General features: G+C 40.3%; 1 protein-coding gene across 2 annotated transcripts in view; it reads right to left on the bottom strand.

Moving 5' to 3' along the window:
- EFNA5 (ephrin A5) overlaps positions 1–22,970 on the bottom strand; it is a 209,286-nt gene that overhangs the window by 44,708 nt on the left and 141,608 nt on the right. For both annotated transcript variants that reach the window (XM_026719668.2, XM_026719673.2), the window contains exon 2: positions 8,385–8,677. In XM_026719668.2, coding sequence (XP_026575453.1) covers positions 8,385–8,677 — 293 coding nt within the window. The remainder of the gene's footprint in view (positions 1–8,384; positions 8,678–22,970) is intronic.

Here is a 22,970-nt window from a genome sequence, read left to right as displayed (position 1 = left end):
GGGGCTTCGTAAGGGCATTAAGGACCACATGAAGATCCCAGGAAGGATACCTGTGAACCACTGGTGGGTGCAGGCTGGAAGCCCCTTTCAAAAACCTCCTGACTGAATGGTGATGGGATAAGGAAGGAAGCGAACCCCATGAAAGGACCAAGGAGAGGGCTGCAACCTTCCTGCATAAGGTGTTGGTGCCATACCTTTCTCCAGACCATGCTGAAGGAATCTGAGAACTTCCATCAACTGGGCTGAATCAGGAGAGACCCTCCCTAAGGCAGTATTGGGAAAAGGCCTTCCAGGTGGCATCATAGATGCGCCTTGTAAAAGGTTTGCGAGATGCCAGGATAGTGAGAATGATCCTTTCTGGGAGATCAGCCTCCTCTAGCCACTGCCGCTCAAGTGCCACATGGAGAGCTTGAGCCACTGAAGCTCTGGATGGAGCAGAGCCCCCTGGTGAAGGCAGGTTAGATGGGCTGTGATCCTCCAAGGAGAAGCCACCGACAGGTTGACCAGGTCCGCAAACCAGGGCCTCCTTGGCCAATAGGGGGTCAGGAGGAGGAGCTCTGCTCGTTCTTCCAACATCTTCCAAATTACTGCTGGAATGATGGGATGCAGGGGAAAGATGTAGAGGAGACCCTCAGGCCATCTGCACCGAAGAGCATTGGTCCCCTCTGCTCCCTGGCAAGGAAACCTGGTGAAGAATCTGGTGACTTCGACGTTTTGAGGAGTGGAGAAGATATCCACCTCCAGTGTTCTGAATCTGAGGGGAAGGTTCCTGAATAGAGATGGAGGAATGGACCATTCCGCTTGGTCGACTAGGTTCCTGCTGAGCCAGTGGTCTGGGAGTTGTCGACCACTGAGATGTGACAACAGGTGTTTCTCTGCCCATAACCCCAACTGTAGAGTCTCTCTCATGAGTGCCCTAGACCACATTCCCCTTGCCAGTTGACATGAGCCTTTGCGGCCATGTTGTCCGTAAGGACTAGAACATGAGAGCCAGTCACTGATTGCCTGAAATGCTTGAGAGCCAGAAAAATGGCTCTGAGCTCTAGCCAATTTATGGGAAGGGTCTGCTCTGACCAGGACCAAACGGCCTGAGCAATCTGGCCCTGCATATGGGAACCCCAACCCAGGAGGCTGGCATCGGTGGTTATCACTAGCCTGTCTGGGACCCTGAACAAGAGTCCCTTCCAGATTGACAGGGAGCACCACCAATTGAGTGATCTCCGGATTTGTGGCAGGAGCAGGACCTTGATGGATGAGTGGCTGGTTCCTACTCATTGGTAGGGAATCAGGAACCATTGGAGAGGTCGGGAATGGAGCTGAGCCCATGGGACGATGCCAATACAGGAGACCATCTTCCCCAGAAGTTTGGACAGCAGCAACAGGAGGACAGTTCGATGGTGCTGGATCTGGCTGATGAACTCTGCCAGGTTCTTTCCATGAGGTGGGGACAGGAAAACCTGCCACAACATGATATCAATGACTGCCCCAAAGTGTTGCAATTTGGTTGTGGGAGAGAGCTGGCTCTTTTTGGTGTTGATGGAAAATCTGTGGCTCTGGAGATATGATAGGGTAATTTGCAGATCTCGATGGGCCTCCTGGATGGAGGAGGACGAATCAACATGTCGTACAAGTAGCATTGGATCCTCACTGGAACAGAATGCAGAGATGCTATCAATGCTGCCAGAACCTTTGTGAAGACTCTTGGAGCTGATGAGAGGCCGAAAGGAAGTGCTCGATACTGGTAATGTCCATTCTGATAACAGAAATGGAAAACTGGTGATGATGAGGCCAAATGGGGATGTGGAGGTAAGCCTCGGTAAGATCAGTGGAAGAGAGGAGGTCACCCTCTTGAATGCTCTAAAATAGAATGCAGAGTCTGCATTTTCAATCACCTGTATTTTACAAATTGGTTGAGGAATTTTAGATCAAGGATGGCTTGCCACCCCGTCTCCGAGGCTTTGGGAACGATGAAAAGGAGAGAGTAAAACCCACATCCTCGTTGAGAGGGAGGGACAGGTTGAATAGCCCTGATGTCCAGGAGGTGTTGAATGGCCTGATTCATGAGGGCCTGCTTTGAAATGTCCTGAGAGACAGGACAGATCAAAAAATTTTCTGGGGTTGGCGTTAGGAAGTCCAATTGTAACCCTGACCTAATAGTGCTGAGCACCCAGGCGTCCATTGTTGACTCCTCCCATTTGGAGGCAAAAAAGGCTAGGCGACTCTGATGGGTGGGGAGAGTGAGGATGGGGACTTAGAGCGATGGAAGGAATGACCCCCCCCCCCCCGAAAGGGCCATTTACCAGTAGCAGGTTGTTGCCTTCCAGATGCTTCCGCACGTTGGTCTTGGTGTTGGGAGTAGTAGAATCATCTTCCTCTGAAAGATTTTGGTCAAAAATCTTGCCCTCTTCATGCTCTGAACGAGAGGAGTAACTGTGTTCAGATGGTGAAGCCCCTACTTCCTCATCAGCCTTGTCCCATTCTGGTAGAGAAGAATGGACCCTGAGGTCCTTGGGCCTGTGTAATTCAGGGTGAGAAGGCAAGGAACTTATAGATTGAGAAGGGAGAAGGGCTTGAACCCTTTCCAGAGGTTGAAGAATTTGCTTGAAGCCTTCAGCCAATCCCTGCCTAATGGCCAATGAGACAACATCTTGGATATCCCCTGGTCTATGCTCAAAGGTAGAGGGAGAAAGCCGAAGGCCCGCTGCTGTGGGAGTGAAGGTGGCTTCAGGCCTTGAGAAGAGGTTCAAGGCCTAGAAGGAGTGGGAGGAGCATAGGGCCCAGAAGCCTGTTGGAAATAGGGCCCAGATCAGCTGAGATCCTGAGGATCTGATTGTTCTGCAAAAGCCTCAGGAGACCAGGATAGAAAGGCTCAAATATAACTTCTCCTCCCCTGGGAGGGCTTGGCTGGGGCCCATGGGTATCACCTGAAACATGCTGTAGTTGCAGTCTGTTCTGTTGAACTGCCTCTCTAGGGCCGCATGTCTGCGCTTCTCTGACCTCAACTCAGCCTGAATTGCCTTCTTAGGGGCTAGAGCCTTAGCTCTGATTTTTGCAGCCACCTCCCTCTGGACTTATTGGGTGCACTGCCTATGTCTTTTTCTCTTATTGGGCTTAAGAGACTGATCCACTGGGGGAAAGCTCTGCCTGAGCCTTATCTTGATCCCTTTGTAGAAGAAAGGCTCTTGTGTTGGAAAGAAACTGTTTAGCAATTTATATTAAGTCCTTTATGGTATAAAATGACCCCTAGGCTTACAAAATGGTCACTCACCTCGTGGTGGAAGGCTTCAATCCAAGATGGCCACTGACTAGGGGAAACAGGCTCCGAGATCGAAGAATCGCTCCTTAGGCTATAAAGAGCCCCGAGCAAAGTCAGCAAAGGAAAACGCAGCCGCTGGCCACACTGGCTGGCGCTGTTATCGGTTTGCCGATCATTTTTACGATCGCTCAAACCGATTGCTCTGGCAACGTTGCTCCCAACGTTGCAGAAGAGAGAGCCCTGCTCTCCTGGAAGAGCAGCTGCCCAGATCCAAGGGAGCTGCTTGAAGCGAGGAAAAAAGTACTCAAGATTGCTGGTGATTGCTATCTAACAGAACGCTTTCAGAGATACAGCTACTGACCGAAAGGTCTCTCCCGGGGGCTGGCTTTTATATCTTAGTACTAAATGACATCATAGGAAGGAGTTAACCCATCCTGGGTTCTCGATGCAGCATGGAGAAACATTAAGCATAGATTTAAAATTAAATATATTAGATGAGTTCTTTTACTTGTCAGACAGAACATTAAACTATTGTTAACATTCACATTAAGAAAATACTTAATGTGTGGCTTGTTACAAAGAAATATAGACTTGTATAATGAATTTTTCAAAGTCCACTGAGTTGCTGGCATACACGAGGTAGGTACTACATGAAATAGATTAAATGTTTCATAGTCATCTCCACTTTTCAGATTCATTTCATATTTGTTCACAGGATATGAGCCAAAGTTTAATTTTGACATGTCTTCATGTGAAACTCAAGAACTTAGCACTTAAACAATTCAACTGTTACTGTTTCAATTTATTTTCATTACTAGTTGGCATGTAGTATGAGTGTATAAATGAGAATGGATGCACACATGCTCATAGTGCTTCTCTTCTGAGGCCTGGCTGACATATTATCACTTTGACTAGATATTAGGTTTTGACATTCCATAAAGATGAATTTTTAAGATATCTAAATTTGAACAAATGATAATAACCCAATAGGTAAACATGAACTATATGCAGCTACAGTGTTTATGTGAGCCACTTAGGCTCTGATGAATTAGAAAATAAATAAACTGTAGCTGCCAAGCATTTTTGCTGAAAGTTTCTGGAAAAAAGTAAGATAGATGAAATGGACTCTTTGTCAACACATGGCAAAATAATTGATCATTTGATCTAAATCACAATCACGTTTCTTCCAAATGCTCAGGATAGTCTAGGAGAAATAAGGGATATTGACATGCAAAACAATGGCTTCAAATCTTGTGGGAAAATGCTGTGATAGAGAATTTTTCATTGATTCATTTGATTACAATTTAGTTTTATATAATAATTCAGCATATAAAACTTTAAAACAAAACAATAAGTAACATAAAAGTAAATGTAATGCAAAGAATTCATACAAAAAAGAAACTGTACATCAAAAAGTTACATCCTGATCCATCCAGAGCTTGAGTGGGGGGGAAAGATTTGCAGAGATCATTACAGGCTTGTGTGATCAGAAATATCTGAACTTTGTACTATAATCTGAACATATGAGAACATACTCTGAATATATCAGTCTGAACTATGAAATGCACTATGCCACCTTAAACCATCCTTATCTATTGGTCCTGATGGGTTATATGCATTCGTCTTAAAAAAGCTCTCCACTACCATAGCAGAACCACTAAGCATAATATGAGTTATCATTCAGAACCAGCTCTTTACCAAACCTATGGACTTTAGCAACGGTCATCCCTATTTTCAAAAAAGGTGACCCTTGCTTGGTTGAAAACTACAGACCAATCTCATTGTGTTGTGTTATATGCAAAGTTATGGAATCAATTATTAATCAACGCATTACCTTCCATCTAGAGTCTAACAACTTCTCTCCAATAAACAATTCGGTTTCAGAAAAAAATGTCCTGCAATTTGCAACTTCTACACCGCAAAAACATATGAGCTACACTTCTCGACCAGAGTAAAGCAATAGATGTAATTTATATTTACTTCTGCAAAGCATTTGACTCAGTGGTACATAACAAACTACTATTAAAATTAAATTTTTACAGCATTTCCGGATCTGGATTACTGCCTTCCTGATAAACAGGAAACAAATAGTAAAAATAGGAAACACTCTATCAAACCCTGCACCAGTTATCAGCGGTGTCCCACAAGGGAGAGTTCTAGGACCCACTCTCTTTACACTCTATATAAATGACCTTTGTGATCACTTTATTAGCAACTGCATCCTCTTAGATGATGATGTAAAACTATTCAACACCACTGTCAATGCTACCATCCTTCAAAAAGACCTTGCTTATGTGTCTGAATGGTCTAACAATTGGCAACTCCAAATCTCTACCAACAAATGCTCTGTCCTATACATTGGTAAATATATATATATATATATATATACCAAATACAATCTAGGCAGATATGACCTTGTTGATGACCCTCACTTTGTCAAGGACCTTGGAGTTCTCATATCGAATAATCTAAGCACCAAAGCTCATTTCAACAGTATTGCCAAAAAGGCATTAAGAGTTGTAAATTTAATTTTACGAAGCAAATTTTACTGTTTTGCTAACTATGGCATTCAAAACCTTTTCTAGACCAATACTTGAATTCAGCTCTGCTGTCTGGAATTCGCACTGTATATCTGACATAAATATAATTGAGCGAGTCCAGAAGTATTTTATCAGAAGAGTACTATATTCCTCTGTTCACAACAAATACCTTACAGCACCAGACTTCAGATTCTTGGTTTAGACAACCTTGAAGTACGCTGACTAAGATTAGACTTAGGCATAGTACATAAAATCATATTACAACATCTTACCAGTTAATGAATATTTCAGCTTTTACAACAACACTAGAGCGCACAACAGATATAAACTAAATGAAAACCACTCCAAACTCGATTGCAGGAAATATGATTTCAGCAACAGAGTGGTCAATGTCTGGAACTCACTACCTGATTCTGTTGTCACCTGCTCAAACCCCCACTCCTTTACCCTCAAACTAAGCTCTATTGACCTCACCCCATTCCTAAGAGGTCTCTAAGAGGTATGCATAAGTGCACAATCGTTCCTACTGTCCCTCTCCTATTCTCCCCAATTATTAGTTCCTATTTCTTGTATTAAACTGTTTATTCTTGTTTCTGTTATATTGTAAGCTTTTGTCAAATAAAATAAATAAATAAATAAATAAAATGAACTGTAAGCTATTCCAAGAGGCAGATGCACATCTTATTTTCCCTCAGATGATATTGTTTAATGGATGGGACACAAAACACAACAAATTTGTCAAATCTTATGTAGAATGCAGAAACAATCTGTACCTCTTTCCACCTGTTACCAAAACCAGCCAGTTTCCTTTTTTTCTTCTAGGATCAATTCCAGTATTTGCTATGGAGGAAGAAAGCTGTAGCCCTAAGAGGCATGCTTTGCAGAATGCCCATTTTCTCTCCAGGTTTATTTAACATGTCCATGAAATGGGTGAATGAAGGCTTTTGTTAGGATAGGTGAAGTAAACATAATTAGCTGATGAAACTCACTTGTATATTTATACCCTGAGACAATCGGGTGATCCTGTCAAGGTGCTTCCCAGTATCTGGAAGATATGGGGGCTTGGATGAGGAGGAAACCACACGTACTCAATCGTAGGAAAAGCCAGTAGCTCAGGGTTTGATCACTCCAAATATATTTTCTAATGTTGGTTCTGGAAGGATACTGTATTTTGCCACTCAGAACTGGTGTGTAATTCGGGGGCCTCCTGGAGTCTCTGCTCAATAAATGATGACAGCTGTAGCCAGGCAGGGCTTTGTATAATTCCATCTTATGTGCCAACAATGTCTATTCCTGGATCAAAAGGACCTGCCTTAGTAATTCCTTGGTTGGACTAATGCTGACTTTTAACATCATATGGAAGATGTATTTGATCCAAAATGCAGTGGTGCAGATAGCCATGGCTTTACCATAGTGTCTCACATAATTATATTTAGAATGATACTGGCTTCCAAAAGATTTCCAAATGCAATTGAAGATACTGGTTGTCATTTATAAAGTCCTACATAGGGCCCAATGACTCTGGGTGACATATAATACAGCAACAATTTCACAGAAAAATAACATTATTTTCTAGTGTGCATTATTTATTATTTATTTTATTTTTAACATTTATTAGCCACCTGTCTTACCACGTAGTAATTTACTAATGCATGTGTATGTCTTTCTTGGCAATTTACTTGGAAATTTGCACCAATTGTATTTTAATCTCCTTTGTGCTCAAGAATAGCTACAATGAGTTAAAAGAAGACTGCTATTCAATAATAAATATTATTGAATACTGAATAATACTATTCAGTATTATTCAATACTGCAGTCATGCAGCATTAGTGGAGATACCATATGCAAATAAGATAATATGATATTATTTTAGTGGCACCAAGGGTATTTCGGCATTAAATCTGAAACACAAAAGAATCATATAAATCTGAAATGATTACTTCATTATTTTTGGACGATGTGGTTTCTGTCATCTTAAATGAGTTATAAGGTATTTCCATATCATCTATCTGTGTACATAGTGTCTATTTCCATACTGTCACAATATTTCCGTACTAAAAACTTTTAAATGAAAATGAATTTAATAATTATTAAATTAAACCATAATAATATTGCTCAGATAAAGGTTTGTTTATATAAAGGACTGTACTGTTTTATCCTGCTCCATTCTGAAAGTACAAAACAGAATAACAACAAAAAATCTTTGAAGGAGAATAACATCAAAAGTTCTTCCCTCGTGGCTATTTTCAGTTCACTTTTTCTGTTTTCACAGTGCTTAAAAATGTCTACTTTTACTAAAACCAAGAAAGCCCACTGCATGTGATTCCCACAGATGAAAAACAGTGCTATAATAATTCTGTCTAGCAATCCGGGAGCAGAGTGGAAAGGGAAAGCCCTTGTTAATAACTCAAGGGCTCATTTATTTCCTATGGATACAACTAGATATCTATATATTCCCCAAATTCATGGTGATTTACAGAATCCAATTAGGCGCTTCTTCAGGACATAAAAATGTATCCACTGCAACGGGGCAAAATCACCACAGTCTCTTGATTCTACAGAGCAAAGATAAATCTCAGTATACTCACAGATGTAGAAATATTCCCGGCCTGGCCTGAATTCAAATCCTAATGAGAAGGGAGTGAAGAGTTGGAATTTTTCTGAGAACTTCAATGGTCCATTGGGAGAATGAGGTCGGTTGCACTCCCACCTCTTGAATCCTTTGGAGGTATGATCACAGGAGCTGTAGCCATCAAAGTTCACCATGTAAAGTATATATCGTTCAGTCTTATCTTCTGGCACTGAATCCTCATAATGAGGACAGAATACATCCAAATAGTCATTGATGCAGACATCAATATGATAATCCCCTCGCTGGAATCTAAAAATAAAATCAAGACAAAACCAACTCAAGTAATTTTTCTAAAAAAATATTTTACATCTTAAACCAAATGAAACGTTTTTCCTTCAGAGATAATAATATGATCTGTTGTTTTGAATTAACTGTCCTTTAAAGCAGCAGTTGCCAACTGGTAGGCCGCGGCCCACTGGTGGGCTGTGAGAAAATTTTGGTGGGCCGCAGAGAAATCTCACCCCCAGAGCACTGAATGATTCTGTGAGCAACTCAATCTGCCTGCTTTGCCTGATTTTAGGTAAAAGTTGCTGTTTTTTATAAAAAATCAATATTTATATACATATTTATAATATTTACATACAAGCCATACCCAGCCAGTCACATGACCACCAAGCCACACCCACAAATTAGGCCACACCCATAGAACTTTTTAGTGGTCCCTGGGATCTAAAATTATGAGTTTGGTGGTCCCTGAGGTCCAAAAGGTTGGCGACCCCTGCTTTAAAGAAAGGACACCATCCAGTCAGATCCTTCACCCCCATACAATTGCTTTTACATCTGTAGAGTAGTTTATTTCCCCAATCAAGCTTACTTCAGAAGTGAATCTATAGTTCTATAAGGTTTTTTTTTTATAATTAAACATGGCTTAGGGTTGGAATATATGTAAATTATAAATACCTGCCTGACAACAAATCTGAATGCATTTTTTGTTCCACAACCACAGCTAATTGCAAGAACATGCATTTCCTACAACACTCACTCATCTTGACTTTTTCCTTACAGCTGGCAAGAGTTAAGATCCAAGAAAGCTCTAGTATGCCTTGAAATACTTTTGAAAAAGCAATATAATTCCATTGCCAAGTACAGAGAAGAGATACTGCTGTTCAGATAAAAGAATTCCAGGCTATGAATTATCAGCACTCACCTGACAGTTTGGAATGAGAGCCAGATGAGAAAGACAGTACAAGGCATTTTTACCAGTGCACTTTTGTTATCAGCAGCATTAGTTGCAATAATTGTAAGGCTGGTTTTGCTGTCATTAAAGTGCTGGTAAAGCTAAAATAATTCATTTCCAATTCTTAGTGATATGGTATACTGCAGGTTGAATTTGTAAATGGACCAATAATTTTTTTTAATCATACAAGTTGCACTTGTAATATAGTATTTGGTAATATGGTATTTACTTGCATATAAAACTTAGAAAGTGTTTCAAAATTAAGGTGACATATTCTTGTAGTATTAATCAAATTTATTAAGCACATCTACAAACTAGACAAGATGCACTGGAATACACTAATCAAATGTAAACACAATTATAGCCAACAGATTATGACTGCCACACACTCCATATTTTACCGAAAACACAGAAGCTGTTTTGTTTTCAGTAATGATGAATATATAAGAGGCATAGTATGATATTATATTTTTCTGAAAGACAGACTATTTGAATGTCACATACCGCACACACCATGGATGGCATATAAATACAGGAAATATAGATATAATTTATTTATTTCAGACACAATCCTTCCTGCTTTCTATTTACTGGTCATCACTACCATATCATTATCTGTGGCTTCTATTCCTTGGCAGCCAGCTATCCGTCAAGTGCACAGAGAGTAATAAAGACACTGTGACATATTTAACTATAATGATCCTTGTCACCGGAGGGACATATTTTAAGCACCTAATGGATCTGAAATCTGCCAACTGGATCCTTCTATTTAATTTGAGAAGAAAAGCAATAATAACCCTGCCTTCTCCAAGGATATATGCAGAGAAACCTATTCGACCTTTATCATTATTTTGCTTTTGAAAAACAGGTTTTTAATAAAATTTGGATGAAATACAGAAAGAGATAAATTCTAATTCTCTCTCAAGGTACACTACTATGTGAATTTACTTTGTCTTGAATATTAATGTAAATTAGACATAGAGTTTTTCATCACTGTAACTCTCAATATCACTTCTCTCTTTCTTTCTTAAAAAAAAAAAAGTTGCGAGATCATCTTTCTGCCTTACTTTATGGTGGTGTATAAACTAAACTAAACTATTTTGGAAAAGATCGTTTCTAAAAGGTTGTGTCTATACAAAAAAGGGAAGGTTTAACCATTCCCTGTTAATTCCCTCTCACAAATATTGCCATTTGTTTTTGTGAGTCCTCAACTTATGACTACAATTGGGATCACAGCTTCCATTGCTAAGTGATGCAGTTGTTAATGAGCCATCATGTGACTGCACCTGATTTTAAAAACTTTTTGGCATGGACATTAAATGAATCCAACCTCTTCCATTGACTTTGCTTATTGGAAGCTGGCTCAGAAGGTCACAAATTGCAATTACATCACCCTGGGACATTGCAACCATCTCAAATATGCATGAGTTGCTAAGCACCCAAATTGTAAAGACCAGTTGTAAGGCACTTTTTGTAGGACTGTTGTACTTTTGAATGGTCACTAAATGAATGGTTGTAATCATGGTAATCCTTATAACATTTAGTGACCATTTCAAGCTAAGCCACTGAAAAAAGTTACTTATGGCTATTTTTCATACTTAAAACCATTGCAGCATCCCCATGGTCATGTGATCAAAATTGGGATGCTTAGCAACCGGTTCATGTTTATAATAGTTGCAGTGTCAGAGTCATGAGATTACCTTTTCCAACCTGACAAGCAAAGGCAATGGGGAAGCCAGATTCACTTAACAACCATGTTACTAACTGCGGTGATTCATTAACAACTATGGCAAGGAAGGTCATAAAATGGGGCAACACTTACTTAAGGACTGTTTTGCTCAGCAGCAGAAATTTTGGGCTCAATTGTGGTTGTGAGTCAAGGACTACTTGTTCCTGTATGCTGTTGTGTTTCCAGTGGTTCCATTTACAAATTAGACAATAGCCTTTTTTAAAGGATGCAGCGAATGATTTCTTATTCTCTGCCCACATCTCATCTTGGGACACTCACACAAAGACAGGTATTTTTTTATAAAAAATTTCCATCTGGACAGTAAGGTATCATATCACAACTATATTTTATCTTCACAAATTTTTATCTTTAAGTGACAGACCACATCATAGTACTCCAATAACGCTCTATAAAAATGTTGCATGAAATAAATTGCTTTGATTAACATTCTACTTATTATGTTTATTCTCTGCTTCATATGACAAAGCATCTCAGATTAATTTACAATAAAAACAGCTAAAAATATAAAACATAGTAAATAATACTTAACAAAAAGAAAATCATATTCATTAAAAAATGATTGAAAAAATATTTAACATTCATACTAAGGATGCCTGAATAAAAAAGTATACAATGGAGCTCTGGGTCATGACTGTAATCTGTTCCCGGACTCCAGTTGAGACCCACTTTGGTCACGTCCAGAAGCAAGACTGACTGTCATGTGCGCAGTCAAAAAAATGGCAGTGAAGGGGAAATTGGCGTGGAAAGGAAATCTTTCTGTGCCAATTTTGTTCACCACCTGATTTTTGAATCGTGACCTGATTCAAAAATCGGGTGGATTTCTTGTTTGCCACTCGATTTGGTTGTGAACAGGAGTGTTTGTGACATGAGGTTCCACTGTATTTTCAATGAGCCTCTAAAAGCTATTATATTAGGTCCTCTTGAATTTCAGGGGGGTAGCATTTATGAGCACAAGCCCCACCATATAAAAAACATATACCCACAAGCATCTGACAGATGGAAGAAGGCAACTCTTGGCACATGTGGTAGTATATCTCCTCATTCCCCTCTCCCATTTCACTATTTTCTTATCTCTGTCATAGACCACATTTGTAACAGTGAAGGTCTAGCAGTTTTTCTGATCTCAACTTGCACCAGGGCCAGACAAGATAACTCCTTCTTGTTTAAAAGTCTGTGCTGACAAATTGGCCCACTTCTTCACCCGAATCTTCAATAGATCACTAGAGATGTGCTATGTTCCTTCCTGCTTCAAACGTTCTACCATCATCCCAGTGCCAAAGAAGCCCTCCATCAAGGAACTGAATGACTACAGACCAGCTGTTCTAACATCTGTAGCTATTAAAATCTTTGAAAGACTTATGCTGTCCCACCTGAAAACTATCACGGATCCGCTGTTAGATCCCATGCAGTTTGCGTACTGAGCAAATAGATCGACAGATGATGCTGTTAACATGGCTCTGCATTACATCCTACAACACCTTGAATCTCCAAATATGTACACAAGGGTCCTCTTTGTAGACTTCAGTTCAGCATTCAATACCATCATTCCAGATACTCTTCTAAGTAAATTAAACCAAGTAGTGGTACCTGAACACACTTGTAAGTGGATCATAAGCTTCCTAACAGACAGGAAGTAGCAGGTGAAGCTAGGCGGAATCACATCCGATACCTGTACAATCAGCACAGGGTGCCCCCAAGGCTGTGTGCTATCTCCACTTCTCTTCTCTCTATATACCAATGACCTTCAAATTTCTAGGTTCTACTATATCACATGACCTAAAACAGACAGCTAACATCAAAAACATCATCAAAAAAGCACAACAAAGGATGTTCTTTCTGCACCAACTCAGAAAGCTCAAACTGCCCAAGGAGCTGCTTATACAGTTCTACAGAGGAATTATTGAGTCTATCATCTGCACCTCTATAACTGTTTCGTTTGGTTCTGCAACCCAACAGGACGGACCCAGACTTCAGAGGATAATTAGGACTGCAGAAAAAACAATTACTACCCACCTGCCTTCAATTGAGGACCTGTATACTGCAGAAGTCAAAAAGAGGACTGTGAAAATATTTACAGACCCCTCACATCCCGGACATAAACTGTTTCAGCTCCTTCCCTCAAAACGATGCTATAGAGCACTGCACACCAGAACAACTAGACACAAGGACAGTTTTTCCCCAAAAGCCAACACTCTGCTAAACAAATAATTCCCTCAACACTGTTCAACTATTTACAAAGTGTACACTATTACTGTTAATCTTCTCATCATCACTCCTTATCACCCATCCCCTCCCACTTGTGGTTGTAGGACTGTAACTTTCTTGCTTGTATCCTTACGATTTATATTGACTGTTTCCTAATATGATTTGATTGTTGATTGTATCCTATGACTATCATTAAGTGTTGTACGTTACGATTCTTGATTCTTAACGAATGTACCTTTTCTTCATGTATACTGAGAGTATTTACACCAAGACAAATTCCTTGTGTGTCCAATTACACTTGGCCAATAAAGTATTCTATTCTATTCTATTCTATTCTATTCTATTCTATTCTATTCTATTCTATTCTATTCTATTCTTAGCATCTTGTACATCATAACCAAAAACCAGGACCTTGCTTGGTAACTAAATGGAAGCCAACATGCTGCATTCTGCACTAGCTGAACCTGGACTAAGAGCTAATGTGGTCCTATACCAAATGTATTAGTAGCTAGGTTGCCCCTCTGTTCCAAGGATATAACTGGTATACAATGTGAAGGTTGGTAGTCCTAGGTATGAAAGTCATGGACCAATGACTGTGATGACATTACCCCTCTCTCCCAAATTAGGCATCTGTACTTTCTTAGAACACATCCTGTAAAAATCTCAATGACTAAATTTATGAACTCTCACCACCACCATTCCAGATTATTTTATCAGGAGTCAATAACATTTTATTAATTCTCAAAGTCCCATCACATTTATCAACTTATTTAGGATGACAGAAAATTTAATAACTAAGATGTTATACTGCAGATGCAAAACAACTGTATTTTAATTTATGAAACATACATGCAAAGGTTCATGCATTGGGTAAAATGTAAAATTAGAAGATGATGAAAAGCAACAGTGTCCAGAATAGGAAAAAAGCTATTTGCAATAGCAGCTTTGCATGATATCATTTCTAATGTGACCAAATTGTTAAAAAAGTAAAATATTATTGTTCCTAAATTATATTTTTCTTAGTCACTTATATTGTGATGCACAAATATGGATGATCACTAGAAAGCAGCAAAAGATTCATTATATATTTCATTATCCTGTAGTGGTTCTCTGTTTTTTTGTCCAGCCTAGAATTAAATAGCTCTTACTTTAATGTGTAAATCAACATTCAACCACTTACTATTCTTCTCCTAAATAATTTCTAGTGATAGAGCATGATACTTGCAGACTTCATGAATTCAAAGTCACAAACCAACCAATATGTGCCATAAAATATTATTCAAACTGACTTAAATTAATCTTTCTTCTGAATCATTAATAAATTTGCATTAATTAGATTTTTCTCTCAATAGTCTTTCTTATGTAACTACTCACTAGATACATTGAAATATAAAATTATTTACAGTCATTGCAAAAATAGTGCTTTGTTCCATATTTGAAAGTTAAATTATGCTAAATCATTATTCAGAGATAGCTATTAATTGTTTTATCCTTTTTTCAAATTTGCATGCTCCTTTCCTCAGATTTGTGTTTGAAAACAGTTTAATTGTTCAAATTTACAGAATACAAAACCAGGTAAACTATTAATTTCAACTTATTTTCACAACCAAACACTTCTAGGTGCACGTGATCATATAGAAGAAAACTGTAGTTTAGTTTTATTTTGATCTTGCAGGATCCTTAAAGGAAAATAGGAAGAGCCTAGATCTTTAGGTTTTCTTGTTTAATTTTAACAATATGGGAAAAGTACTTCTACAAGTAAAGAAAAATGGCATACTGAGAACATAATAATGATATAACAATCATGCTCAGACCTGGAAAGCAATGTCTAAGACAGAGGAAAATGTCTTCCTTTTGTCATTAAATCCTCAGTATTCAATTACTATTTATCTGGGTAATTAAACTTAGGAAAAGAATGCCAGGCTAATTGCAAGATTATGATAATTACCTATCTTTGTTATGCTGCAGCTGATCAAAATAAAATACAGTCCAGGCATAGAGATGTACCTGCTCTGTAATAGTTAGGCCTCCATAAGAAGCCAAGGTATTTTTTAGTTGATCATTACAAATCAGGCACTGAAGCATATTATTGTAACTTCTCTGACTTTTTTCTGTCACTCACTCTGTTGGAACAAAACTCCCAAAGGTTATTCCTAAGCTGTTGCTCTCATTGGCCAACTGCCATCACTATTATACAGCTGAGTAGAATCAGTTCCCTGTAAGAATTGATAGAACGTGGCTTTGCTGTCTCATAATAGACTAAAATAAGTGGATTACACTTGCACAGAATCTTATGACACAGTTTAGCTTATTCTTTCCCAAATCTGACACCCTACGGATGGATTAGCAGTGTGATTGGATATTATAGTATTTTTAAGATAACTACTAAAGGCTGACATGAGAATATGCTACCTGACCAATGGCTTCGTACTTTCGAGACCAGTGAGATAATGAAAGTATTTTGGAGTCTTTGGTAGTCTCTGAGCTTGGTTGTTTGGCTGAGCATGTTTCATCACCTGACTAGGTAGCATCACCACTGCTAGAGCATATGGGATTTGTTCCCTGTTTATATGTAGTAGCTATACTGCCAATGTTGGAGTTGGTGTTTTCCCTTGGTAGTTCCTTGATTAGGGTATTGTTTTATTTGGTGTTAATTCTTTAATGAAAGTTTGTTTCATGAAGGTTATTTGTCTTATTTGACATCTAGTATTCAGTTTTTAAGAAGTTCGCCAAGCAGTTGGTATGAATTCAACCTCCAATTAAACCAAGGAGGAAGAAGAAAAGCTAAGAAACAGGAACATTTTATACATCTCAACCCAAAAAGTGGCTTAGTTTGAACAGAAAAACAAATCAGTATTTAACTGCAAAATTCTAAAATGCCAAGATATATCTCAATCAAAGTCTTGTAACTTAATTGACAATTTGCAGTCTAAGGTGGCATATAAAATGGAAACCCAAGCATAAAACTCAATATAATGATTTTAAGAGCATATCTGCATGCTGCCACTTTTCAGTGAAGATCAATTTCTCAAATTATAAAGGCTTTGATTTTTATATTGTGGTCCCTTGAATTATAGCTGACACTAAGAAAAAGAAGCAAACATACTAAGAAAGAACAGCTATAAAACTACTTAGTATTTCCATAAAATACACAAACACATCAACATCATTTCCCATTTATAAATCCCTGCCTCTTTAGTACCATTTAATTCAATACTGCAATTCTTTATTCACTTTGATAAAACTACACTTTGGAATAGAATGCATAAGCCATCCTTTAGAGGAAATACATGAAAACTTCTTTCTGTGAAAATTCTTACTACAACGTTAAGAACAGCACCCTTGTACAAAATGTGGAATTTCAAGAGTCCCCCAGATTATATAGAAAGAGGGCAAGAAGGGCCATATCTATGCTGTGCAACATGTCAGAACACCAAATCCAGAGATGAGGCTCTTATCCTCAAATTCTCAAAATGACTCCATAGTTTTAATCCCTGAAGTAGGATCTTCCACCTTCCATCTTTCCATTGCTGTAGGCATTTAACTTTGCAAGTAGGATAGAAAGAAAAGGTGGGGGCATTTGTACAAGAAAAGTTCTTACTCTGTCAAAGGCATCAATTAAACTTATCAACTGAACTTTATACTGAGTCTCATAAACTGCAGGGTATCTCTTCTCAGCAGCTATTAAAGTCAGGCAGGGATTTTTAGTCTGTCACCAGCTGATATAAAGGTAACAGTCCAAATTATACCAGCTTCTTTGACCACATAATTTACAGATATTAGGTGGACTTCTGTCCAAATACTTCCTTAGCATCAGCCCTAATTGTTACAATTCACAATGTTGACTCAATTTGAAGGACACTGTCAAAACTCCGGATAATATTAATCTGTTTCATGGTGATGTCACTGTTTCAAGTTCTTTTTTATTTTAACCACTTTCTTCCAGTTTGGGCCATACAGAAAAGTATTATACAGATTTAATCTGTCTCTTCCCTGGTTTACTTCCCTTTTGTAAATTTTTAAAACCAGAGATTCCCAAATTAGTGTAACACATTCTAGAACATGCAATTTTAAGGTACAATAAGTGTATAAATTAAGTTTTGGAAAGATTGATTTTCAGATTTGCAAAACTGATATTCTAGCAAGAAATTAAAGGCAGAAGAGCTATTTGATTTGGTAATGTAATGTAAAATAGTAGTTAAAACGTTATATCAAAGTATTATATCTTTTAAGTACATGGAACTTTTTATGACTAACATTTCCAAAAGTTAATAAAATGTATCTATTGTAGTTAAAAAAAAACAATCTAAATAGATCGTATAATGCTTATGTAACTTTTTTAGGTTTGCTTTTTCCAGCCTAGTCTAGAGAATTTAACTTGTCATCAATTATTTCTAACATACTCATAAATGTATTCATTAGGTATTTTTAGTAAAAGAAAAAATGATTTTATGTAATGTAAACTATTAAAACTTACTGATCCAACTAAAAGAAATTAAGTTTATTAAATTAAGATTAATTAAATTAAAAATAATACGAAAAAGCATTTACTTATATATTGTTAAATAAAGCATATCTGAATCATGTAAGATGTGTTAGCCATGTTATCTGATTCAAAAACTACAGATCAGTAGACTTGATGGAATGCAGCTAAGACTGATATTTGCTAACCATGTCCTGAGGCATTCACTGACATCCATTAATAGATATGATGAACAAGGGACATCTGAAGAAAGGTTTTACTTTTCACTCTCAGAAAACTGATGTTCATGATGATTGATAGAGACAGACTGAAAATCACTGATAGAGACAGACTGAAAATCAAAGCGGGAGAGAGAGAGACCCTCCCTAAGGCACCACCAGGTGGCATCATAGATGCGCCTTGTGGGAGGTTTGCGAGATGCCAGGATAGTGATGATGACCCTTTCAGGAAGATCAGCCACCTCTAGCCGCTGCCGCTCAAGTGCCACATGGTCAGCTTGAGCCACTGGGGCTCTGGGTGGAGCAGAATCCCCTGATGAAGGGAGATTAGATGGGCTGAGGTCCTCCAAGGAGAAGCCACCGACAGGTTGACCAGGTCTGCAAACCAGGGAGTCCTTGGCCAATAGGGTGTCAGGAGGAGGAGCTCCACTCGTTCCTCAAACACCTTCCAAATTAATGCCGGAATGGTGGGAGCGGGGGAAAGGCATAGAGGAGACTTTTGAGCCATCTGCACTGAAGGGCACTGGTGCCCTCCGCTCCCTGGCAAGGAAACCTGGTGAAGAATCTCGTGACCTGGGCAATTTGAGGAGTGGAGAAGATCCATGTCCGGTGTTCCGAATCTGAGGGAAAGGTACCTGAATAGAGAAGGAGGAATAGACCATTCTGCCTAGTCAACTAGGCTCCTGTTGAGCCAGTCAGCCTGGGAGTTTTTGATCCCGGAGAAATGGTCCGCTGAGATCAACAACAGGTGTTGCTCTGCCCATAACCCCAACCGTAGAGCCTCTCCCATGAGGGCTCTGGACCTCGTCTCCCCCCGCCGGTTGACATGAGCCACGGCAGCCATGTTGTCCATAAGGACTAGAACATGAGAGCTGGTCATGAGTGCCTGAAATGCTTGAGAGCTAGAAAAATGGCCCTGAGCTCTAGCCAATTTATGGGAAGGGCCTGCTCTGACTTGGACCAGGGTCCTGAGCTATCTGGCCCTGCATATGGGAACCCCAACCCAGGCGGCTGGCATCGGTGGTTATCACTAGCCTGTCTGGGACCCTGAAAAGGAGTCCCTTCCAGATTAATGGGGAATACCACCAATTGAGAGATCTCTGGATTTGTGGCAGGAGCGGGACCTTGATGGACGAGTGGCTGGTTCCTGCTCGATGGTAGGGAAGCAGGAACCATTAGAGTAGACAGGAGTGGAAAACAGGGTAATTTGCAGATCCTGATGGGCCTCATGGATGGAGGAGGACAGAATCAAAATGTTATCCAAGTAGCATTGGATCCTCAATGGAACAGAAAGCAGAGATGCCATCAATGCTGCCAGAATCTTCGTGAAGACCCTTGAAGCCGATCAGAGGGCGAAGGGAAGTGCTCGATACTAGTAATGGGTATTCTGATAACAGAAACGGAAAAACTGGCGATGATGAGGCCCAATGGGGATGTGGAGGTAAACCTCCTTGAGATCAGTGGAAGAGAGATCGCCCTCCCGGACGCTCTCTAAAATAGAATGCAGAGTCTGCATTTTTAATAGCCTGTATTTTACAAATTGGTTGAGAAATTTTAGGTCCAGGATGGTTCGCTACCTCCCCTGAGGCTTTGGGAACGATGAAAGGCGAGAATAAAGCCCACATCCCCATTGAGAGCGGCGAACAGGTTTGAATAGCTTGGATTTCAAGAAGGAGTTGAATGGCCTCATTCATGAGGTCTTTCCTTGAAATGTCCCGAGAGACAGGACAGATTAAAAAAAAAATTTTTTTTTTCCTTTTGGGGGGGGTGCATTAGGAAGTCCAATTGTAATCTTGCCCTAATAGTGCTGAGCACGCAGGCATCTGCCGTTGACTCCTCCCATTTGGAGGCAAAGAAGGCTAGGCAACCTCCGATGGGTGGGGAGAATGAGGGATTACTTAGAGTGATGGAAGGAATGACCCCCACCCTCCCGAAAGGGCTGTTTACCAGTATAAGGAGCTCGGCGATAGTCAGCTCTCTTCCCAGAGAAAGAGAGAATTTTATGTTTATCTCTGGTTTCGATGAGATAAGGTTCCAGAGCATCGCCAAAAAGTTTATCGCCCGCGAATGGAACTGAAGCCAGCTTCCATTTACGGTGTGACTCCACCTGCCAATTTCTGAGCCATAACAGTCTTCTTGCTGCTACTGAAGATGCCATGGCCCTAGATGCAAATTTGGTGGAATTGAGAGTGGCATCTGCAGTGAATTCCACCACTGCAATAATCTTATTAAGGCCTTGGTGAGACCGAAGGTCAGATGTAGGCAATCTAATCTGGAGTTGGTGCAGCCACCGTATGGATGCCCACGTGAGAGTGCCAGAAAATGTGAACGAGGCCAGAACCAGAAAGTCAACAGAAGGCACTGCCAGGGAATTGTCCAGGGCTGCGCTGACATTGTAAAAATGGTAATCCAGAGAAGATGAATGAGCACCTGCCGAAGGGGAAGCGAACTGTTCCTTGACCATGTCCAGGAACAAAGTGGGAGGAGGCAAAACCCCTGCATGCACTACAGGCTTGGAGAAGAATGAGTCTCCCTGGCTAGAGGGAATTCCTTGTGGCTCGGGAGCCACTTCCTCTGGCGACAGCTTGGCAGTGACCAAGGCCATGCTGAGTAATGGCCTGAAGAGAGAAGGACTGAAGACCAATGCAGAGGATGTCTGCTCTGGGCGAGAGTCCTCTTCCTCTGAAGATTTTGGTCAAAAGTCTTGCCCTCTTCACTTTCTGAATGAGAGGAGTAACTGTGTTCAGATGGTGAAGCCCTTCCCTCCTCATCAACCTCCTCCCATTCTGGTAGAGAAGAATGGACCCTGAGGTCCTGAAGCCTGTGTAAATCAGGGTGATGAGGCAACTTTTTCATTGAGAAGGGAGAAGGGCCTGAACACAGGAGAAGGGTCAAAGGATTTGCTTGAAGCCTTCAGCCAATCCCTGCCTAATGGCCAAAGAGACAACATCTTGGATATCTCCTGGTCTATGCACAAAGGTAGGGGCAGAAGGCCGAAGGCCCGCTGCTGAGGGAGTGAAGGTGGCTTCAGGTCTAGATTGAGAAGAGGTTCGAGGCCTGGAGGGCGGGGGAGGAGCATAGGGCCCAGAAGCCTGTTGGAAATAAATAAGCTGCTTAGATCCTGAGAATCATTGTACTGCAAAAGCCACAGGAGACCAGGATGGAGGATGGAAAGGTTCATAGATAACTTCTCCTCCCCTGGGAGGGCTTGGTTGGGGCCCACAAGTATCACCTGAAACATGTTGTAGTTGTACTCCCTTCTGTTGAATAGTTCTGTTGAACTGCCTCTCTAGGGCTGCATGGCTGCTCTTTTCTGCCCTCAACTCAGCCTGAGTTGCCTTCTTAGGGGCTAGAGCCTTAGCTCTCATTTTAGCAGCCACCTCCCTCTGGACTGATTGGGTGCGTTGCCTACAACTTTTTTTCTTATTGGCTTAAGAGATTGTTCCACTGAGGGGGGGGGGACTCTGCCTGACCCTTATCTTGCTTCATTTGAAGAATAAAGGCTCTTACGATGGAAAGAAACCATTTGTAAATTTTTTGTATTAAGCCCCTTAGGGTATAAATTGGCCCCTGGGCTTAAAAAATGGCCGCTCACCTTGTAGTGGAAGGCTTCAATCCAAGATGGCCACTGACTATGGGAAACAGGCTCCGAGATCGAAGAATTTCTCCTTAGGCTATAAAGAGCCCCGAGTGAAGTGAGCAAAGGAAAGGGCAGCCTCTGGCCACACGATCAGCTGGATGACGTTGGTATCGGTTTGCCGATCGCTTTTTACGACCGTTCAAACTGCAGGCGTGGGGGAGGTCTACAGACGCTGCCCAACTTGCCTGAACAGCACTCTGGCAATGCTGCTCCCAACCTTGCAGGAGAGAGACAGAGAGCCCTGCTCTCCTGGAAGAGCAGCTGCCCAGATCCTGGGGGCTGCTTGAAATGAGGAAAAATGGCATTGAAGATCGCTGGTGAGTGTTATCTAACAGAAGCTTTCAGAGACACAGCTACTGACTGAAAGGAGCTGAGTCAAAAGCTGGGGTCTCTTCTGGAGGCTGGCTTTTATATCTTAGTACAGACTCAGCTAAATGAGGTCATAGGAAGGAGTCAACACATCCTGGGCTCTCGATGCAGCATGGAGGAGAATGTGAGATTGACTGTTGGATATCCAACCACATATTCAATTTCAGGGCATTTCAATAAGTGTTTGAAATTAGATTACTTTGGAGCAATGAATGTAAAAAAAATTGGAAATCAAAACATTTTCAGGCTAAGCTGCCAAATATGATATTATCTGTATATACTATATTCTGTTTGGCAACAAGGGGGGAAAAGACAATATGCCATAGCCTGTGAGAAGATGCTAGTGCTGGGGAGCTAGACTAGAAGCTAGTGCTGAATAGTAGGAATAAAATGTAGATATTCTTATTTGTGGGTTTTGGCAACATTCTGAATTGGAAGAATAACCTGATAAAATAATGCAGCACTACAGCCTGATTTATCATTTTACCATGTTGCTGTATGATAGCAAGTGAAAAAAAAAAAGTTTCCATAAACAGGAAGGAGCAAGTGTTTTATCTCTCAATTATATCCATGCCTATCTATCATTTCCTTTGGTTTCAATAAGCTCAGATGATCCCATGTGCCCACCCTCCATGAAGAATTGCTTCCTGGACTTAAAAGAAAAGGCTGTGAGTTTCTGAGGCCCCTGTAACTAATTCCA

This window comes from Pseudonaja textilis, chromosome 2 (genome assembly GCF_049901715.1).
Source record: "Pseudonaja textilis isolate UNSWEBS1 chromosome 2, rPseTex1.2, whole genome shotgun sequence".
Lineage (NCBI taxonomy): Eukaryota > Metazoa > Chordata > Lepidosauria > Squamata > Elapidae > Pseudonaja > Pseudonaja textilis.
Note: the sequence above shows the minus strand (reverse complement) of the source record. Positions and strands in the feature narration are given on the sequence as shown.